Here is a 20824-nt window from a genome sequence, read left to right on the forward strand (position 1 = left end):
CATGTTTTCCGCAGGATTCTGGATTCCTTTACAGTCCCCAGAGGTTCCCATGGCTCCCACATATCCCTCAGGTCCCTCTGTGTCCCCATGGCTTCCACAGGCCCCTGCATGGTCCCGTAACTTCCACATGTCCCCACAGCTCCCACATGTCCCCACATAAACCTAAAGATTCCAGGCGGCCCCATGGCCTCCAAATATCCCCACAGCTCCTTTATGTTCTCAAGGCTTCTGAGGGTCCCTGTGACCTCCTTGGGTCCCCATGGCCCCCACGGGTTCCCACAGCCCCCCAAAATGTGGGTCCCTATGGCACCCGTGGATCCCTATAGCCCACACAGATTCCTGTGATCCCTGTGGATCCTCACAGACCCCTGTGTCCCCACAGCCCTGAAGTGTCCCCATGGCCTCCGCAGGTCCCCCAAGTCCATATCCTTCATGTCTCCACAGCCCTGAAGTGTCCCCATGGCCTCTGCAGGTCCCCCAAGCCCACAGCCCCATTCCCTCAAGCTCCATCCATCCCCACGGTCCCTGTGGATCCTCGTGTGCCCCCACGTGCCACCCTCAACCTGTCCCCATGCTGGGACACTGCACATAACTCCAGCAGCAATGATGGTTTTTGGGACAGGCACCCTTTCTTGGGCCAGCCTTCAATCCCTCTGCCCGCTCCTCTGGCTGCTCCTGCATGTGGAAGCAAAACTGGCCCAGAAAAAGAAATGTTTTACATTTTTTGTTTATTTTCAAGGAAAAAAATAATAATAATCACATTTAAATTGCAACTCAGTTGGGTATTTCATGTGGTTCTTATGTATAGAATGAATAAACTTTGTTCTGATGTGGGGATTTCTTTGTCACAACGCTCTGCATGGTAAATAATTGCATATTTGAGAGTCGGTGAAATTGGTGATGGGGAGGATGGAGGAGAGACATTTATAAAAAACAGTATTTACAAAAATGATATCCACATAGTCGTACTCTAATCTATAAGGCAAGTAACATTTAAAATATGTTGTTTCATGATTATCTTCAACAAGTCAATACAACACATTCATATTACCAGTGGTCAAATACAAAGCTTCGCTGCAGTAGTCCCTGTGCAACAAACCTGTACGTCTTTTATAGGTTGTTTGTTTTTATTTTTTCTCTGAGAACAGTAGGAAAGCAGCAAAGTTTTCATCACAGACTAAGCAGTACCTAGGCCATCGTAGACTAAAGGTATGATATATCTCATTGCACGTTCAGGCAGAAAAGGCCAGCCATTCATTAACTTATTTAACTTAAATCTTAAAAATAGACCTGTGTATCTTCATCCACAAATATTTATAAACATTTTATACACGAGGGAGTTCATTAAGTGGTCCAGGGTGATACCTGGGGGTATCTGATTCACTGCTGGGGTGTCACAGTGGGGCTGTCCCACATCCTGGGCTCTCCTCCCACCAGCCCTGGGAGCTTCCCGGCACATCCCGACCCAAATCCTGGCTCAGACCACGCCACATCTCCGTTTGTTTCATGTCACCCAAGCACCCGGAGGATTTCATCAACCTTACAACGTTTGGGAGTGAAAAACCCCTTCCTGCATGGATGAGGAGCCCAACATGGGGGCAGCACATCCACAGCGACTCCCGCTGTCCCAGAAAACCTGAATTTCTAATGGATGAACCAGGCATCCCCAAAGCCTCGCTGGGATCTGGTGTGTTCCACCACATCCTGCTTGTCCCCAGGCCTTTGAAGAGCATCCCACCATCAATTCGTGGTTCCAAGAACCACTGCCAGCAGCATCATCCCTCCAAGGGACAAGGAAAGCCAGGCAGGAGCGGGGTGTATTCCTGCAATTCTTTTCCTTGCCTTGCAGTGAAAGAAGAATTAAAATCCTGACTGGAATAATCCTGATTATCATAAAACCTCCCTGGCTCTACATGGATTAATTTCCTTGGGAAATTGTGAGGAAAAGAGGAACAGAAGAATTCTGGCTATGAAATGAAATCTTTGAGACAGTAATTTCTGACCTGGAAAGTACAACAGGATGGCACTACGTATTTTGGTCACAACTAGCTTCAAAATTAGGGGCTTTAACCAATACATTTTCACATAAAAAACCACAAAAGGGTAGGGGAAAAAATGTTTGACTCTCTCTTAGGTAAATTAAAAATCTGTCACCTTTTCAGTGCACTCCAGCCATTGAAAAATGCTTCTGCTGGGAGAAAGAGGTGGTGACTTTTTTTTAGGATGCTCCTGCTGGAGGGACCTCAGGGAGCAGCCCAGGAAGGGTGGCAGGGGGGCTGTACCTTCCCTTCCCATCCCCACTCTGCCTGGCTAAAAAGGGAGGGCATTCCAACAGAAACTTGCATGTTTTCCCACTTACGTTTTAAAAAATGATAGATAAAACCTAAAAGAGCAGAGTGAAGACAAAGTAATTTCATTGGAATACTGAATGACAACAAAACCAAGAAGATGTAAACAGGGTAGTAATATTTAAGAACAAATGCAGACACCAAACAAAAAGCTCATTATTTGGTGACTTTTCCCACTATTGAGAGAATTAAGAGTTATTAAGAAATATTGTTGAAGCAGGAAACTGCTCTGAAAGGTCTCCTGTGAGGAGCACCGTGAGCTGGCTGAGAATTGTGTAAGACTCCAAGTCTGAAGGTGTCCATGGGGAAAAACTCTCCTGCTCTGCCAGTGGGACCTTGACTCTGCAGGTGTGGGCTGCCAAATTCCCAGGGGAACATTCCTTTGGGAGAGGCTGCTGAGGACAGTCTAAAGGGAAATGTCCATGGAAGGAATGGAGCTGAATGCATGCATTCACATATTTATGATTGAATGCCTCCTTTATTTATCCTCCTGCTCACCCAGATGGATCCTGGTGCTGCTGAGCTCGGGGGTGCCAGGGCTGGGCAGTGCCAGGGGCTGAGCCCCCTCTCCAGCCTCAGCCTGACTTGGGAAAGCCCTGCTGGGAAACAGAGCTCTGGTGCTTCCCTTGGGAATGCTGCAGGGCTGGAGCCAGGCTGGGACACCTGGGGGTGCTCACCTGGAGAGGAGAAGGATCCAGGCAGAGCTCAGAGCCCCTGCCAGGGCCTGAAGGGGCTCCAGGAGAGCTGGAGAGGGACTGGGGACAAGGCCTGGAGGGACAGCACACAGGGAATGGCTCCCACTGCCAGAGGGCAGGGATGGATGGGAGATTGGGAATTGGGAATTCCTGGCTGGGAGCGTGCTGAGACCCTGGAATAGGATTCCCAGATTTGCTGTGGCTGCCCCTGGATCCCTGGCAGTGCCCAAGGCCAGGCTGGAGCAGCTGGGACAGTGGGAGGTGTCCCTGCCATGGCAAGGGTGGAACAGGACGATTTTTAAGATCCCTTCCCACCCAAACCAGTCTGGGATCTGTATGGAACCAAATCAGTGCTCACCTCCCTGCTCTCTGTGAGGGGCCAGGCAACCCCAAACAGATGAAATCCCTGAAAATACACAGATTTTCCTACCTCAAACCCAAGGTGAAGCCTGCAGAGCTTGAATGCCCGGAGCACTACAGATCCCTCTCTGGAGCCAGATGCTCTGACCAAGCTCCCAGCAAACCCCAGGGCACTCTGAGAAAACCCTGTTCCAAAAACCGGCAAGAGCAAGATGGAAAAACCTGTCCCAAATCGCTGCTTTTGGTCCCAGTGTCACAGGGTTGGTGTCACCTGCCAGTGCCTGGAGCTGGGACTGTGTCCCTGTGGGGCTGGGAGTACTGGCACATCCCATATGTCCCAGAAATAGGACAAAATGTCCCAGGCTGTTCCCATCTCTCCCTCCAAGCCATGAGGGCTGCGTCCCCAAAAAGTGACTGACCTCTGTTTTGTTCACCAGCTCAAACAGGATGAGCTTGGGAGCTTTGGGTTATGGGTTTTTCTGTTTAAAAAGCACTCAAAAACCCAATGCTAATGTAAACACCTTGTCTTTCAAACGAAATATAAAGTAAAATCTCTATGTTCTGGTAATATTTACATTATAAATCCATTTTTTTCAGGTCTATGCCATAGATCTCTTTTGGAAGGATGGGTTTGGAGCAATTGTACACACCATAAACCTGATTCTTAGGGTTTGCCCCTATATTTCTGTGTCAGAAAGGGGTGAACTGCACACTTTATACAAATTTCCAGTTCAGGGGGAAAATCATTCATGGAGTGGAACACTGGGGAGTGCACTCCCAAAATCTGTGAGGATGTGGGAAGCTGCAGGAGCAAGTTGTGCTTTTCCTTTCCTGCTGCTGCCTTCTGTCAACTCACACACAGCTCACCCCCCAGATCCCAGCCTGGGAGCCACCTCACACCTGGAATATCCCCACATTTCCTTCTTTTCCCTTAAGATGGGCATAGATCTCTGCTTTCCTTCATCAAACTGCACCGTGAAAAAGCACTTCCAACATGCCAAGGCTGTTTTCCAATGTAAATTCACCACTCTAATCCTGGCAACACCTGGAAAATCAGCACTTTTTGTCACCTTACACATTCCCAAAGTCCCAGCACCCCAGAGGATGCTCTTCTGTTCATCTGTGTTTAATTTCACAAAGGTTCCTTCATTTCTCTTCCCAAAATTGCCAAATTCTCCTGTTTCACAAGCCCAGCTCAGCAGCTGCAGTGCATGAATGCCACCAACGCTCTCACCGTGCTGCCAGGAGTGGGATGAGATCCACAGGAATGAGCAGCGCACAGCGGGACAGGGAAAACACAGAGGGATAATATTTTGTCCCCCATTCTCCAGTTTAGCACTTCCACGTGTTTTCCCATCTCTACGAGACAGCTGCTCCCAGTGCTGGCGAGCTGGGCTGCTGCTCTGGCTGCTACCAACAGGCCCCGTGCTGCTCCTGCTCCCTGGGGAAGCCTTTCCCAGTGTTTTTCCATGCACATTTCCCTGCCTGAGTGCTAAAATAGAGGAGCAGGTGCGGCTGCAATCCTTTAAAGCATTTTCTAAACCCGTAGAGCTTTCAAAAATGGGGGAGAAAGGCAGAAAAAAGCCAGCAAAAATGTAAAAACACAACAGAACGTCCAGAGGCAGCTCGGAAAACACGTTCTTGAACCCAACAGTGACACTTTGTGCCACTGCTGTGAGCTCAGAGGGACCACCCAGCCTCTTTGCTGCTTCTTTCCTCGTCTGCATCCCTGCAAAATACCCGGGCACAGGGCAGGGAAGAGCTGCTGAGATTCCAACAGGGAATCTGCAGCTGTAAGAGAACACAGAGCTGGAAATTGGGAGTCAATACTCCTTGCAGAAGTGAGATTTCCTTCCTGGGAGACTGTCCTAGGAACTTCCACCTTTCCAAGAATATTTTTCTGGAGTTAAACCAGCTAAACCTGAAGGTTTTTATTGATTGCTGTGAGACGTACTAAGGACTGAAGGAAAACTAAATCAACCTGTGGGCCCTACTGAACTCTCTTTTGATGAGGCACCCCCTTCATAACAGCTACCAGTATCGTATTTAAATTGTATATATTGACAAAATGCAATCTACCTCTGTAAGCATTGTGCCATTCAACAGTACTACTATTAGATTTATATACCACAGTTTAAATTACATCCATTTCATGAATGGTAAAATGCTAAAACTCAAGTGTCTAACTGCCAAAATACAGCCTTACTGGAATGAGTACAATTTACAAATACAATAATTACATTTTAAAACCATTAACAATGTTACATCTAGAAGTAAATACTGGAGGACTGGTCAAGACGGTGTTTTCCAAGGAAAAAAAATGCTGAAAGTTGTCGACACTTCCAACAGAAATGTCCCGAGTGCAGGATTTAGTTCATTTTCCTTAAACTGTAATTAAAACCCGTTCCACGCACAGCAGTCCTTGGGTATTTTCCATAGTATTTTCCATGGACTTGCATAAGCTTCCATCAGTTATCCGCCAAATATTTACCTAGAAACGGGATCACAAATCAGCTGGGGGGAGGGAGCAGCCCTGATTCCCAGGAGTTTTTGCCCACCTCCACCAGCCCTTCCTGCCCACAGAAAAATCCTCGTTGTTCTCTGCAACCATGAGGAAAAATCGTCATTCTCTGCGGCAATGAGGAAAATCCTTGTTATTCTCTGCAGCCATGAGCACAAGGAAAACTCTTCATTATTCTCTGCAACCATGAGGAAAAATCCTCATTCTCTGCAGCAATGAGGAAAAATCCTCGTTATTTTCTGCAGCAATGAGGAAAAATCCTTGTTATTCTCTACAGTTAAGAACACAAGGAAAAATCCTCATTATTCTCTGCAGCAATGGGGCAAAAGCTCTTCCTGGAGATGCCCTGGAGATGCCAGCCCTTGCCTTTCCTGCAGGAGCAGGCATGAGCCATGAAACCCAAGGCTGGTAGGTGGCAGCAGGATTTATTTCATGCAGGCTGTCCGTCTGTCCCCCCTGCCCGAGCTGCAGCGTGCAGACACACGGCAGCAGCGCTCCTGGCATCCCGGCACGGCCAGAGGGGACCTGCGGCGACACTCACCTGCCGCAAACCTCTTCTTGATGAGGGAGAAGCGGTAGCCGGCGCCCACCAGCTCGATGTCGCAGCTGGACAGGGTGCTGCCCTCGCTGGTGAACTGCACGGCCAGCGGGGCCGGCGAGCTCGGCCCCTCCGACAGCTGGAACCGCGCCAGCAGCGAGCCCACACCTGCGATGGGAACCGGAGAGAGCCCGGTGAGCGCCGAGAGGGGCACTCGGAGCATCCCGGCACAGACGGATTGGAAACCGGAGAGAGCCCGGTGAGCGCCGAGAGGGGCACTCGGAGCATCCCGGCACGGATTGGAAACCGGAGAGAGCCCGGTGAGCACCGAGAGCGGCACTCGGAGCATCCCGGCACGGACGGGGGCCGGCCCCGCAGCATCCCCGGGCTGGCACAGCCAAACCTCCCTCATCAACCCAGCAGCATTCAGCTTTTCACACATCCCAGCGCTAGGAACAGCTTCCCACCTGGAAAACCTCCTCTGGGAGACAGCAACCACCCAGTGGGGCCTCAGCCTCCCTCAGAGGGGAGCCGAGGACTTGGCACCCCAGCACATCCCAGCCCGGTGTGTGAATGCCCCTCGGGATGCCAAGGGGGCTGGCAAAGCAGCGCTGGTGGCACTTAGCCCTGCTTTTTGAGCTCCAAAATGAAATAGCTTTGTCCCCAGCAGGAGCCCGAGTGTCTGGGCTCGTGTGCCAGCACCCTCAGCGGGTCCGTACCTGCCTGAAGGATTCTGAGACTATGACATGCATATTTGCAGGATTACCTCCATTTTCTGACTTCTGGGAGATATCAGGGATCTTCCACAATATCCTTTGCTGTTCAGCATTCCTGCAAACACATGGAGAAGAGCATTTCTGTAGGAATCAAGAAATTGCCAAGGAGTAATTTGAATTTTGCTAAAGGCTGGGGGTGTGGGGAACTACTCTGGTGCTGCTCTCTAGAGCAGCAATTCTGGGAGCTTGGATTTGGGATTCACAGCAAGTGAAAGTTCAAGTCATTGTTGGACTTGATAGTCTTAGAAGGCTTTTCTGAACAAAATATTTGTATGATTGTTATGAGGATTGCAGGTGAGCAAGAGACATGGAAATGTGCCAGTGCCTACAGCAGCAACAGCCACACATCCTTCCATGAATCCCAGAATCCCAGACTGCTTGGGTTGGAAGGGACCTTAAAAGTCATCCAGGGCCACCCCTGCCATGGCAGGGACACCTGCCACTGTCCCAGGTGCTCCCAGCCCCAGTGTCCAGCCTGGCCTTGGGCACTGCCAGGGATCCAGGGGCAGCCACAGCAAATCTGGGCATCCTGCGCCAGGGCCTGCCTGTGCATCCCCCTAAACCCTGGGTAAAGCAGCCAAAACACAAAATAAGGATTGATGCTTTGCTGCCTGCACAGGTCCCTTCATCCCTGACCATTTTCCTGTGGGAATGGCAAGAGAAAGGGAACTGGAGTGGGGTTAAACCTTTCCTCCTACAAGAGGAGGGCAGGTTTGGGTCCCCAGCGTGTCCCCAGCTCCCACCCACAGACCCCCTGCAGCAGGATGGGGATTCTGGGCAGGGACAGGATGAGCAATCCCTACCAGACAGCAGGGGGAAGCACAGCTTGAAGTTTGGTTACTCCTCCGTCGACGGGGACAAGGAACTGGACGTTGTTTAGAGCTACAGGCGTGGTCATTGCCTCTGTATTGTATTTGTAGTCGATGCGCAGGTCAGTGCTTGCAGGGTCACACCGCCAGCTCACTGCAAGGTTTAATGGAGTAGACTGAATACCCTGGGCAGACACCTTCCAAAATGACAGAAAAAACATTTAGTTTCCATAGGGCTGAAGGGAGAAATCCCATTTTACAGACGCGGACATCGCACTTGGAGGCATGACCTTGAATTCCCCCTGAATTCAGTACTGGGCTTAAAGCCAGACAACCCAGTGCCACACAGAAGGGACAGTGGGACAGGAAGCCCCCACCTCACATTAGCTCCACTCTGCACTAGGGAAACACCATCTTTTACATTTACCATTTTTTATTTTACATTTACCATTTTTTACAGCCATAATCAGCACACTTCTATTTTTTTTTTTTTGGCACAGTTTTATCTCACAGAAAAACCCCTACCTGGTATTTGAGCATATCCACATTGTAATAGGTGGCTTGAGGTTTCTGTTCCGATACCTTCTTTAGGTGAGTCATCAGATTTGGCATGTTGACCCAGAACTCCTTGGAGCTGGAGTCACTCTGCACGCTGTCACTGCACAGAGGAGAAGGAACCCCCTGGATAACCTGCCTGGGCAGAACAGGGCTGTTCTACACAGCACAGGGTCTGTACTCAATCCCACCTCCAGAGGAACACTGGCTCCCTCCCACCCAGCTCTGGCTTCTCCTGATCCATCTGCACTCTCCAAGTCCTGGGCTGATCCCCCAGTGTGGGCAGCAGCAAAGGGGGGATTCTGCCCCTCTGCTCCTCCCAGGTGAGGCCCCACCTGCAGAGATGCCCCAGCCCTGGGGACAACATCAGCAGCACCTGGAGCTGCTGGAGAGAGCCCAGAGGAATCCATGGAGCTGCTGCAGGGCTGGAGCCCCTCTGGAGCCAGGCTGGGACACCTGGGGGTGCTCACCTGGAGAGGAGAAGGATCCAGGCAGAGCTCAGAGCCCCTGCCAGGGCCTGAAGGGGCTCCAGGAGAGCTGGACAGGGACTGGGGACAAGGCCTGGAGGGACAGCACACAGGGAATGGCTCCCAGTGCCAGAGGGCAGGGCTGGATGGGAGATTGGGAATTGGGAATTGTTCCCTGGGAGGGTGGGGAGGGGCTGGGATGGAATTCCCAGATTTGCTGTGGCTGCCCCTGGATCCCTGGCAGTGCTCAAGGCCAGGCTGGACACTGGGGCTGGGAGCAGCCTGGGACAGTGGAAGGTGTGCCTGCCCGTGGCGTAATCCTGATATCAGGATAATCCTGATGATCTATCAACCCAAACCATTCTGGGATTTCATCAGGTATTTGAGAGTTTCACTCCCACAATCAGCGTGTCTCCCAAGGAAGACACTGCAGGCCATGTATTTCTGCAAACTCCCCGTTTCCCCAGAATCCCGCCCTCCCCTGGGATGCTGCTGGGGAATGCTTACCAGCAGAGGAGCTGGGGGTTTGGCAGGACGTGCTCCAGCCTGTTGAAGTTGAGCACGCGGAAGGTGAGCACGGCCGGGGCGGGGTTGTTGGCAAAGTGTCGGGTGATGCCCGCCGGGAAGGACAGCACCATCTCCCCCGTGATCTTCACGATGCACCTGCAGCGCCCAGCACAGAGAGCCAGGGGGAGCAAAGGGGGCTCAACATGCAGCAGCGAGGGAGGGCTGGCACCATGGATGGTGTGGGGACAGTCCCCCCTCCCCACCCGACACATCTGAGCCCCTGGTGGCCTCAGAGAGAGCAGAAACAGCACAAGGGCTGAAAGGGATCGTCTTAAATAAACCCTTCCTGAAGCTTCTTATTTTTGCTGTCATTCAGTGTTTCAGTGAAATAATTTTGTCTTTGGTCTTCCCTTTTGGGTTTTATCTATTAGAGGGTCTTAAAATATAGGTTAGGAAACCCTCCAAGTTTCTGTGGAATGCCGTCCTGTTTTGGCCAGGCACGGGAAGGGAAGGCTGCAGCCCCCCTGCCACCCTTCCTGTGCTGCTCTCTGACATTCCTCACACAAAGTCCTCACCTCCCTTTCCCACAGCAGAAATATTTTAAAATGGGGCACCACAGCAGTGTCCTGCCCCTGGACACCCCAGGCCACATCACCTCCTGTCCTGATGCCTCAGTTTTTGGCTTTTCTATTTTTCACATTCTGTGCTGTTTAGTGTGCAGTTCTGGGCTTCACGTGAGGGGATGGTGAGCTCTGTGCACAGAGCAGGGAGACAAAACAATTCCTGCTCCAGCTGGGCACCAAGGACAAATGATCCAAATCTCAGCCCCAGAGCACAAACACCGTGGGCTGGAGAGAGAAAAACAAGCAGGGTGGGACTGCAGGGGCTAAAGCTGGAATGGGACAATGAACTGCAAGGTGCAAATGGAGCAGAACTGATCCCAGTGACAGAGCCCGTGCCCGCTCGTGCATTTTGGGGCCATTTTGGTTCATCTTGGGTGCAGCCCTGGCTGGGCTCTTGTGCTGCCCAAGGTGGATCCATGGAGGAGATGCTTTGAATCAATCCCTGCTTTATTCTGGAACTCTGCCCAGCCTCTGCTCCAGCTCAGCCTGCACGAGGCATCAGTCTCTGGCTGCCCAGCTGGGACAGATCGCATGTGGAAAACCCCCTGGGCCAGAGCCAGAGGAAGGCCTCAGTTGCCTCCTCATCCCTGACAAACCCCTCATCCTCCCCACGGCAGGGACACCCCGGGGGTCGGCACCTACTTGTTGGGGTCAGCCCCTTTGAAGTACGCGTTGACGGTTTCGGTGAAGGCGGCGGCCACGGGCAGGGTGTCCTGTGCCCCCATGGTCAGGGGGCTGGGGCCCCGTGACGAGCCTGCAACAGAGCAAAGAGCCCCCTTGGCACCTGCCGGGCACCTCGCCGTGCCCCCAGCCTGACTCCATGGGCAAAGAACCACCAGAACCCCCCAGGCTTCGGATGAGGCTTTAGAACGTTTGGGTAATGATCTGTGCCCCCGCCCCGCTGCCGAAAGCAAGCAAAGAAAAGGATGGAGGAGGCCGGGCGGGAGCAGCATGCGGGGCTGCCTCATGGCAGGCTTTGCATGACAGTTTTTGCAGTCGCTTTTTGGGGCCCAACAAGGGGCTGGGGGGTTCATTGTGTCACCCGGGGATCAGGGTGTTGGCAGTGTCCCCCTGATGTCCCTCGAGCTGAGGGCACACTCTGCTCTGCTCTCCTCTCCTGCCCTGTGGATGCCTGGAGCATCCCCCACACCCCGCTCACTCCACGAAACCCTCAGTGCCCGACAGGAAATCTGCAAATCATCAGAAACCTGGAAAAACAGAGGCACCAGCACAGCTTGTCCAGAGAAACAGTGAGCTGCCCCTGGATCCCTGGAAGTGTCCAAGGCCAGCTTGGACAGGAGCCACCTGGGATAGTGGAAGTTGGAACGAGCTGGAACGAGCTGAGATTTAAGGTTCTTTCCAAACCAAACCATTCTAGGATTCCGTGATTTGGAAAAGGGGAAAAGCTTGCCTTGGTGTTGTTGTGCATCCTTGGACACTTGCCAGGCTCTAAAATAGCTCAGCCCTGCAGGATCACAAGTTTCCCTTTGCTGGCCAGGAATTATTGTTTCCAAAAGACATTTGAGGATGAAATCACCACTGCAAGTGCTCCTCAGGAGCTCCAGGTGTGCTGGAAACCCTCTGAGGGACCACAAGTCCCATGCCCACCATCAAGGGGTTGGCACAGCCAAGCCCACGCATCTTCCCCATGGAAAGTATCCAAAGATCAGCCCAGATGTCCAAGGTGTTGATCCCACAGACACCAAAAAAATCCTGGAGAGGTCACTCCCTGCCCTGGCACCACCCTTCAGCCCTGTCCATTCCCTGCAATGCACCATTTTGGAACCTTTCTTAATACCACATCCTGTACACCGGGTGAAGCACGAGGATTATTTTGCCCCAAATCTGCTAAAAAGGAGCAGCAAAGGACTCCAGAGGGGCAGCTTATCCAGGGACCCCCTCAGTCCATCACCATCCTGCCAGGCAGGTGGAAAGGGGACAGATCCAGCCCCAGCCTTGCTCGGAGCACAGGAGCACCTGCCAGCTCCAGCCAAAGCTGTAAGAATTCCAAAGCCACAGGAATGCCAACACCAGCCCCCAGGAAGGGGGCACAGGATAAGGGGGAAGCAAAGCTGAGCAAAACGTGTCACGTTCCTGGTGAGCTCTTCTGCTTGGGCCATCCTCAGAAATGGTCCCTTCTTCCTCTGCTGCTGCCTCTGGGAATAAACAGGGGTTTGGGAGCAGGAAATTGGGATTTGCAACATTCCCTGGGGGAAGTACTTCTGTCACTTCAATGACATTTTGAGTTTGGGGACATTAATGGGAGAAATGATGGTTCCCACCAGCAGGGAGGAACCCTCACACCTCCCTGAGGCACCCACGTTAATGGATAAATCCTAAGTGCTCTTTCCTGGAGGCACAGATGAGGAATTTTCCCTTGCAGTGCCTAATGCAGCCTAAAAGTGTCAAACACTGATGCAGCCACACGTGTCCCTCTCGGTGCCACCCCCGGGAGGCTCGGGGGAATCAGGGATTGCAGCCCCAGCCCGGATGGGGGTGCTCAGGGAGTAGATCCTGCTGTTCCTGGAACACCTCACCCACACACACACACACACATTCATTATCCTAACGAGCCCAGAGCCTCCTGAGGCCACAGCCCAGGATGTCCACCAGGGATTCCATGGTGGAATTCCCACTGAAGAACAGACAGTTCCACATGAGGGCATGGTCCCCAAAACCACAGGACACCACACCCCAAAACCCCATGACTGAGGGGACACACAGGACAACATTTTCTAAAAATCTTTCCCCCAGACACCACTGGGAGCAAATCCTTGCTGCCCACCCAGAGCAACGACCCCTCAGAGCACCAAACACAGCCAATATCCTGTCAGTGGGACATTCCCGCTGCATCCACCTGGAAATTCAGAGAATTCACAGAATGCCCAGGTTGGAAGAGACCTCCAAGATCATGGAGTCCAGCCCAGCCCCAGCACCCCAACCAAACCCTGGCACCCAGTGCCACATCCAGGTTTGTTAAACACACCCAGGGATGGGGACTGCACCACCTCCCTGGGCAGCCATTCCAGAACTTTATCACCCTTTCTGTGAAGAACTTTTCCCTGCTATCCAACCTGTATTTCCCTTGGTGCAGCTCGAGGCTGTGTGCTCTGTTCTGTCAGTGCTGCTGGAGAAAGAGCCCAGCCCCAGGTGAGCACAGGCACCTTTCAGGAGCTGTGCAGAGTGATGGGGGCAGCCCTGAGTCTCCTTCTCTCCAGGCTGAGCACCCCCAGCTCCCTCAGGGGTTCCTCTCAGGGTTTGTGCTCCCAGCCCCTCTCCAGCCTCGTTGTCCCCTCTGGACATGCTCCGGTGTCTCACTGTCCTTCCCAAACTGAGGGGCCAGAACTGGACACAGCACTCGAGGTGTGACCCCACCAGATGGGATCCAAAAGCACCCACAAATCTGGCTATAGAGGAGGTGCCAACCAGCAGAGGAGCCTCAGGCTTGGCTCCCTAGGGAGGGCCCAAGAAAGGGCTTGGCAACGGACTCATCATTCCTTGGAGAGGGAAAGCTCCACTTCCCAAATGCACAAATTGCAGCTGGGCTTAGCCTGCACCCTGCACCAGGCCATGGAATGCGGGCCAAGGGTCTGCCGCAGCACCACACTCTTCTCCTCATCTTTCATCTCTCCTTTTCCCTCTGTCCCTCTGCATCTGTATCCTTGATTCTCCGGGATGAAAAATCAGGAATAACCAGGGAGATCTCCTGGATCCCTAGGCTCAGCTGGGATGTGGGAATGTGAGCCCATCTGAGCAGCAACAACAACAAAACCTCCTCATTTCTAATGGTCTGAAGGTCATGTGGGTGGAATTGGGGCTCTTGGTTCCCTCCATTCTTCCCTCATGAATTCATAAATCCTTCTCTTCATGGCTTCAGGGAATAAATTAATTTTTATGCTCATGTTTTCACTAGAAAATAAAAGTATAAACTATTATAAGTGTTGCAATTATTGTCCAGAAACCTGAGAGACAAATCCAGTTGCTGTGGCACAGCTCCACCCCAAACCTGCCTTTTCAGCTCCTGCTTCAAAAGTCATTTTTATAAACATCTCATTTGCACAAACGACCTGATAATAACAGAGAAAAAAATAAATCCACTTTATGGAGCTTTGGATCCAGCCATAAGCAGCAGACTGGCTTAATTTGCCTTATTCTTCCCTACAAAATGTGGAAAATGCAGCTGTGGAGTAGCCAGGGATCCCAGAACATGAGAGCATCACCACATCTCCTTCCACACAGGGACAAACTGCCCCACATTCATCAAGCACATGGATCTTGCCACCAAACCCCCTCCCCAAAAAACAGAAACAAACCCAAATCCAGAAAGAAACCATAATTTCCCTTCTGGCATTCCATGCCCTGAGTTCCAGACACCAAACTCAGCAGATCTCCTCTCCCTTCTCTGCACATGAAGTTTGTATTTTTTTCTTTTCGAGTTGGGCTTAAATATTTAGAGCTCATGAGGAAATCCAGTGTGTAGAAGTGAGACAGCTCCTTGCTGGGCTGTGGGATGATCCTGGGGCAGTGCCACACTCCTGCATTCCTGGGATAACCCCACCCCAGCTCCAGACCATTCACACCACCAGAACCAAGCCCAAGAATTCCAGTACAAGGTTAAGATTCCAAGGCACAGGAAAAGTCCCAGATGTGCAGTACTGGTGCTGGACTGGGCAAGGGGCAGGGAGGAAGCAGGGGGAATGTGGAGCTGGAATATTCCTGCTGAGGGATAACACTATCACTGCTGTCCTCAGCTCTTCCCAGAGCTCCCAACAAGCCCCCGAGAAAGGAAATCCAAACAGGGATTTTGGCTGGGAACACCAAAACTGCCCCAAGCACCAGGAGGAAGCAGCTCCTCCATGACCCCTCCTGGGTCTAAACTGGGAGATGCCATCAGAGCAGGGACATCATAGCAGGAATTGTCAGAGTGGGGACCTTGGAAAAAGGAGGAAAGGAAGGACCCAACCCCCTGGTCACCACCTTGATCCCTGCCTTCTGCTGCTGCTCAACCATCACTGTCACCAGGATGGGTTTGCTCCATGATCCCAAGCAGCCCGTGCCAGGCACTGCCATCCTGGGCCACTCCCCAGCCAGGCACTGCCATCCTGGGCCATCCCTTCCATCCCCAGCCAGGCAGTGCCATCCTGGGCCATCCCTTCCATCCCCAGCCAGGCACTGCCATCCTGGGCCATCCCTTCCATCCCCAGCCAGGCAGTGCCATCCTGGGCCATCCCTTCCATCCCCAGCCAGGCAGTGCCATCCTGGGCCATCCTTTCCATCCCCAGCCAGGCAGTGCCACCCTGGCCACTCCCAGCCAGGCAGTGCCATCCTGGGCCACTCCTTTGCAAGAGAGGACACTTTGGGAATCCTACATGGAACCATCCCCCGGCTCTGCCTGCAGGCAGCACAGCAGCTCCCAGGTGCTTCCTTGGGATTTGCGGGGATCCTTCCCCACTGCTCAATCCCTCAAACCCCTGCTCCTCCTTCTGCTGTTAAAAGGAAAATGTAGGCTCCGTGCCTGCGGGATGAAGCTGCCCCCAAAGCCTGGGGGGTTGTCCTCTCTGGGATGTGACACTGCTCGGAGAAGGTGCCATCGGCCCCAAACCGAGGTCTTCCCCTCCCCAACGCCCCTCATCCACGAGCGACCCCAAAACCTCCAGCACCTGCAGCCGAGCAGCCCAGCAGCGCAGCCTGGCACGGCTCGGGGCGGTGCTGGCAGTGCCAGCGCACCCCGGAGCCCTTCCTGCCGAGCAGCGGGACGGGAGGAGCGGAGGAGGCGGCGGACGCGGCTCCTCGGGGTTTGAATCGCCCGCACCCAGCGGCGAGAAGCCCTGACTGGCAGGGTCGGGTTCCTCGGCAGTGCAAGCGGCTCCGCTCCCTGGTTTTCACCTCCGTCTGGGAATATTCGCAATGTTCCTTTGGGCTTTTGGTTTGCTTGGGTCGGATTTTTTTTTTTGGAAATGAAATGAACGAGGCAAAAAAAAAAAAAAGAGATCAGCGGGACAAATGGCACAAACCAAATCAAATCAAACCGATTCCGGTCGGACTGGCGATGTCATCTAAGTAGCCATAGCATTCCGCACGGGAAGCTGGGTTGGATGGAGCCCGGAAAGCTGGATTGGATGGAGCCTTGGAAGGGAACCCCGGGAGCGAGAGAGCGAGGGGAGCGAGCGGTTACCGGCTGTGCTTTGCACTACTTACCTTCGAAAGTCAAATAAAACTTTCCTCTGTCAAACCAAACGAGGGAAGGCTGTTCATTCTCTGTATGGCCAGGAGTTGAAGCGGGATGGGAAAGGTTAAGGAGAGGGAGAGAGAAGGACACAGTGTGAGTCACAGAGCAGGTCATTAATGTCGCTACGGGGAGGGGGCGAGCGCTGCAGGGCGGTCACACGTGCAGGGACAGGGGCGTGACACCGGCCGCCGGCTCGGGGCACAGAAAGCGGGAAGCAAAGCTATGGAAGCCCAGATGGAAGAGTCGTTCTGCCCGCTGGGCGAGCGGTTTGCAGGGGTGCTCTCGCTTTTTTTTGGCCGCGGTAGAAGAGGTTTGTCGGCTCATGCGCTTCGGGTTCTGCCTGCGCGGAGCGGGGCCGGCGCTCCTCAGCATTCCCGGCGGGATGCTGCTCCGCATGCCACCCCGCAGTGACACTCAGGGACAGTGACACGTGGCTGTTTGCTCTCGCATCTCAGGACACGACACTTGCAGAGAACCGGACACACGCACACAGAGCAGCGGATCCTAGCTGGAGCCTTCCCTTCCCATCACAGCCAGCTCCCTGCGCTCCCGCCGCCTCCAAAGGCACCACGCTGGAATAACTCGGGATGTGAGGGCGGGACGGGGGCGTGGGGCAAACAGCTTTTGGAGCTGCTAAATGAACCTTTTGGAATTCGGGAGGTGCCAACCTTCCACCTCCAAGTCCTTTGAGTCACTGAGAAACTGTCATGCAAGGTGCTGCGAGCGGTGGGTGCCGCTCCGAAGGCGGAATTCTCGGCAAACTCCCTGCTAGTACAGTACCTGCCGGCGTTTCACCGCGCCCTTCAAACGCGGGCAGTTTGTCAATAAAAGCATCATCCTCTGATAACACAAGCAGAAGAAACGCAAAGGAAGCAAAGAAAGAAAGAAAAGAAAGGAAAAAAAAAAAGAGCACAAAAAGAATGAAAACACGGATCCCAAATGAAACCAAGCAGCGCACTTGTATCAACACAGAGATGACGGAGGGGCACCGACACGGGAACCAAAGAGCTCCTTGCTGTGCCAGGAATTGTCCAGACTGACATGCAGCCAACGAGGAAAGCACACCAGAACAGCACGGAGGACACGGGGATGGAGCAGCCCTGCCCCGGCTCCCGGACAAACTCCGTGGGACTTTGCCACAGGGCACGGGAGATGGGGAATGTGCTGGAGCCAGACTCCAGCCCCAGCTGGATTGGGGTGTCCCAGCCCCCCGGGACCTGCAGCAGTCCCTGATCCCAGACCTACCCACTCCTGCACAGCTTTTCCTCTTTTGGGAATTGGAATTTGTCCTTCCTCTGCTGTGGGTTTCCCTGGATGCTCACCCAGCACCAGTGCCCACCCTGGCCTCAGTGGGGACAAGGAGATGCTTTCCCAATGCAGACCCCAAACTCTGTCTGTCTCTGCCTGTGCCTCATCCAGCTTTTCCCAAGGCTTAGGTTGGATGCCAGCAGAAAAGGTTCCTCGTCCAGAGGGTGCTGGCACTGCCCAGGCTCCCCAGGGAATGGGCACAGCCCCAAGGCTGCCAGAGCAGCTCCAGGAGCATTTGGGCAGCGCTGCCAGGGAGGGAATGTTGGGTGTCTGTGCAGGACAGGAGTTGGATCAATGATCCCTGTGGGTCCCTTCCCACTCAGCATAATCTCTGTATGGAGCTGGAAGTGCAACACCTACAAAATCTGGGATGCTCCTCCTGGCTGCCCTGTTTGGAGTTCCCTGGTCAGGGGTGATCCCAGAGCCCTGATTTTGGATCTCCTCCAAGGAAATCTCCATGGAGGGTGTGGGACCCCAGCTTCTCTCCCCAGCCCAGCAGCCTCATCCCCTCTGCTCAGCACGGGGAGGTCACTAAATCATCAAACAGCAGCTTTTGATCCCAAAAATATGAGAGAAAAAAAGAAATCCAAACAGAGAGCCGGAGGGAGCTGGGGTGGCAGAGCTCAGCTCGCTCCCACCGCCCTTCCCAGCCTCCCACAGCCCCTGGGACTGTCCCTGTCCTCAGCCTGGCTGTCCCCTCTCCTAACGCCGTGTCCCTGTGGCCACCGTGCCCTCAGGCACTGCTGAAGCCACAGCCAGAGGCACAGGGGACGCTCGCTGTCCTGGTGACATTTTTCCAGCCGGGTGCTGTGACAATGACCAACAGCCGGAACAGGCACGAGCACCTACAACACCTGAGAGTGAGGTGACACAGGACGGAGACGCAGTCGAGACTCCAGCAAAGCCACGGGGAGGGCTCGGTGCCACCGGCACCGCGGGGACAGCGCCGGCACCGGCACCTGCCGGCCGCCGCAGGGTGGGGTGGCAGTGCCACCGCTCCCCGCGGTGACAGCGGTGACAAACGGCCGAGCGCACGGGAACTCCCGCCAGGCCGGGTTTTCCAGAGGGTTGGGGAGAAAAGACAAAGGAGGGAGGTGATCCTGGAGGAGATGGAGCCGCAGGAAGCGAGGGGCTGGCAGCCAGGGATGGAGGAGGAGGAGGAGCGCCGGCAGCAGGGACAGAGGGGACAGGAGGGGACAGAGGGGACGGAGGGGATGGAGGGGAGGCGCGGGGGGACCCAGCGCCTGGAGCTGGGAGCTGCCAGCCAGACTCGGTTCCCATTCCTCATCTCAGCCCCAGGGTTTTGGCAAACCCCACTTTTCCCAGGATGGAAACTGCAGCGTTTGACTCTGCCCTTGGATGTGCCAAGTAGCTGGGAAGAGCCACTTTCTTTTCCAAGACCCCTTTTCTGTTACTGCTTTAAGGGCAAGTTTGAATTTAAGACATTCCAAGATATTCAATATTCCTGGATCCCAAGGTCTGGCTTCCAGCCCCACTCCCCTCCAGGCACAAGCATCCCCTGCAAAAAAAAGCTTATTTTGCCCCAATTAACAGCCCAGAACCACATTTTCTGTTACAATTCCCTTGACTTTCACCAAACATCCATTTCCCACGACATTTGGAAAAACTTTCCTAGAGGCATCACCTTCCTGATCCATCACTCCCCTGATCCATCACCCGCCTCAAATCCCTTTCAGCATTTCAAACCCCAATGGAAACTAATGGATCCGACCCCAAGGAATGACCTAGGGAATGAAAAGGCCTCAGGAGTTACTGGAAGATTAGGAAAGGTGAAAGAACAGCAGTGCTGTGTGTGTTTACCAACGGTGGGAGTGGTGGCTGCACTCAGGGAATTGGTGGAAGAAATGGAAGAAGTACTTTCAGCACGGGCTAAAGGTGCTATCGGAGGAGGGCTGGAGGAGTGGATGGGAGGGCTAAAAGGCCTGGACTGGAGAGAAACATAAAACAACACAAAGTTAAAGAAAATCCGCACAGAAACGTTTGCATCAAACAAATAAAATTCCACCTGGACCCTTCTGACTGCTCTGCTGGTGCCCCAGGGGAAAAATTGGAATGAGTTGAATTGTTTTAGTACCAATAACATTTTAGCTTGGAGCTGGGAAAATAGATGATCCCCACCACTGTGGGGGTGGCTGTGGAGATTCCCACCCATCCACACTGAGGGTGGGACCTCCAGGGGCCGTGGGATGGGTGGAATGGGCTGGGCATCGGGCAGGGAGCAGTGCCCACCAGGTGCCATCTCCCCAGGCCCTCAGGGATCCTTTGGGGGTCATTTTGTAGCCTCAGCATCAACCCCAAAGCCCTCACGCCTTACCTGGAGCAGCCTGGGGTGGCACACAGGACAGCCCTGAGCCGGCACCGCTCCTGGAGAGGCTGGCACTGCTCTGCCCTGCCCCCAGAGCCTTCCCGGGGCACATTCCCACCCCAGCCCACTCCCTTCCCTTGCCCTGGGCTGGCACCACTCCTGCAGAGGCTGGCACTGCTCTGCCCTGCCCCCAGAGCCTTCCCGGGGCACATTCCCACCCCAGCCCTTGCCCTGACTGAGCACTGTGGCTGGCATCACCAGCTGGCAGTGCAGAGGTGGCACAGCCCTTCCCACGGGGATTCACAAATCCCAGAGGAGCCCAGCTGGCCCCGGTGCCCGCGGCTGGTTCGCCCCTCTCTGCTGCCCCATTCCCGACGGGGAACGCCACCCGCCAGCCCTGGCACCGCCCTGCCATGCCCCCAGCCCCTGCCCACGTACCACATCGCTGACGGGGGGTTTGCCCGGGGGCAGCTTGGGCCGGGACGGGGGCCGGGGTGGCGGCGGCGGGGGAGTGCCACACGGGGCCAGCGGCGTGCCGGGCCGGGCCGGGGACGAGGAACCTGCAAGGAGCAAACAAGGGGAGCCGTGAGTGCCCGCGGGCTCTGCCCCCGCGCTGCCCGCCCCAGAGCCCCAGGAGCTGCCCAGCGGCTGTGCACGGAACATTCCAGGAGGGATGATGCCCATGGGTTCCTGGCAGGGGCTGCTCAGTGCCCGGTTCCCTCTGCAAAATTGACACGGGAGGAGTCGTACAGCTTTCCCAAA

At 54.1% G+C, this 20824-nt stretch overlaps 1 protein-coding gene across 1 annotated transcript in view; it reads right to left on the bottom strand.

Moving 5' to 3' along the window:
• Window positions 1-3082: 3082 nt before the first annotated feature.
• The window catches only part of SGIP1 (SH3GL interacting endocytic adaptor 1), a 49617-nt gene continuing 31875 nt past the window's right edge, over window positions 3083-20824 (bottom strand). The window contains exons 16-25 of the mRNA XM_030953810.1: window positions 20501-20622; window positions 19558-19684; window positions 16398-16457; window positions 10842-10953; window positions 9577-9732; window positions 8573-8705; window positions 8042-8244; window positions 7229-7293; window positions 6466-6630; window positions 3083-5894 (exon numbers count right to left, since the gene is read on the bottom strand). Coding sequence (XP_030809670.1) covers window positions 5872-5894; window positions 6466-6630; window positions 7229-7293; window positions 8042-8244; window positions 8573-8705; window positions 9577-9732; window positions 10842-10953; window positions 16398-16457; window positions 19558-19684; window positions 20501-20622 — 1166 coding nt within the window. The 3' untranslated portion in view covers window positions 3083-5871. The remainder of the gene's footprint in view (window positions 5895-6465; window positions 6631-7228; window positions 7294-8041; window positions 8245-8572; window positions 8706-9576; window positions 9733-10841; window positions 10954-16397; window positions 16458-19557; window positions 19685-20500; window positions 20623-20824) is intronic.

Source organism: Camarhynchus parvulus, chromosome 8 (assembly GCF_901933205.1).
Source record: "Camarhynchus parvulus chromosome 8, STF_HiC, whole genome shotgun sequence".
NCBI lineage: Eukaryota > Metazoa > Chordata > Aves > Passeriformes > Thraupidae > Camarhynchus > Camarhynchus parvulus.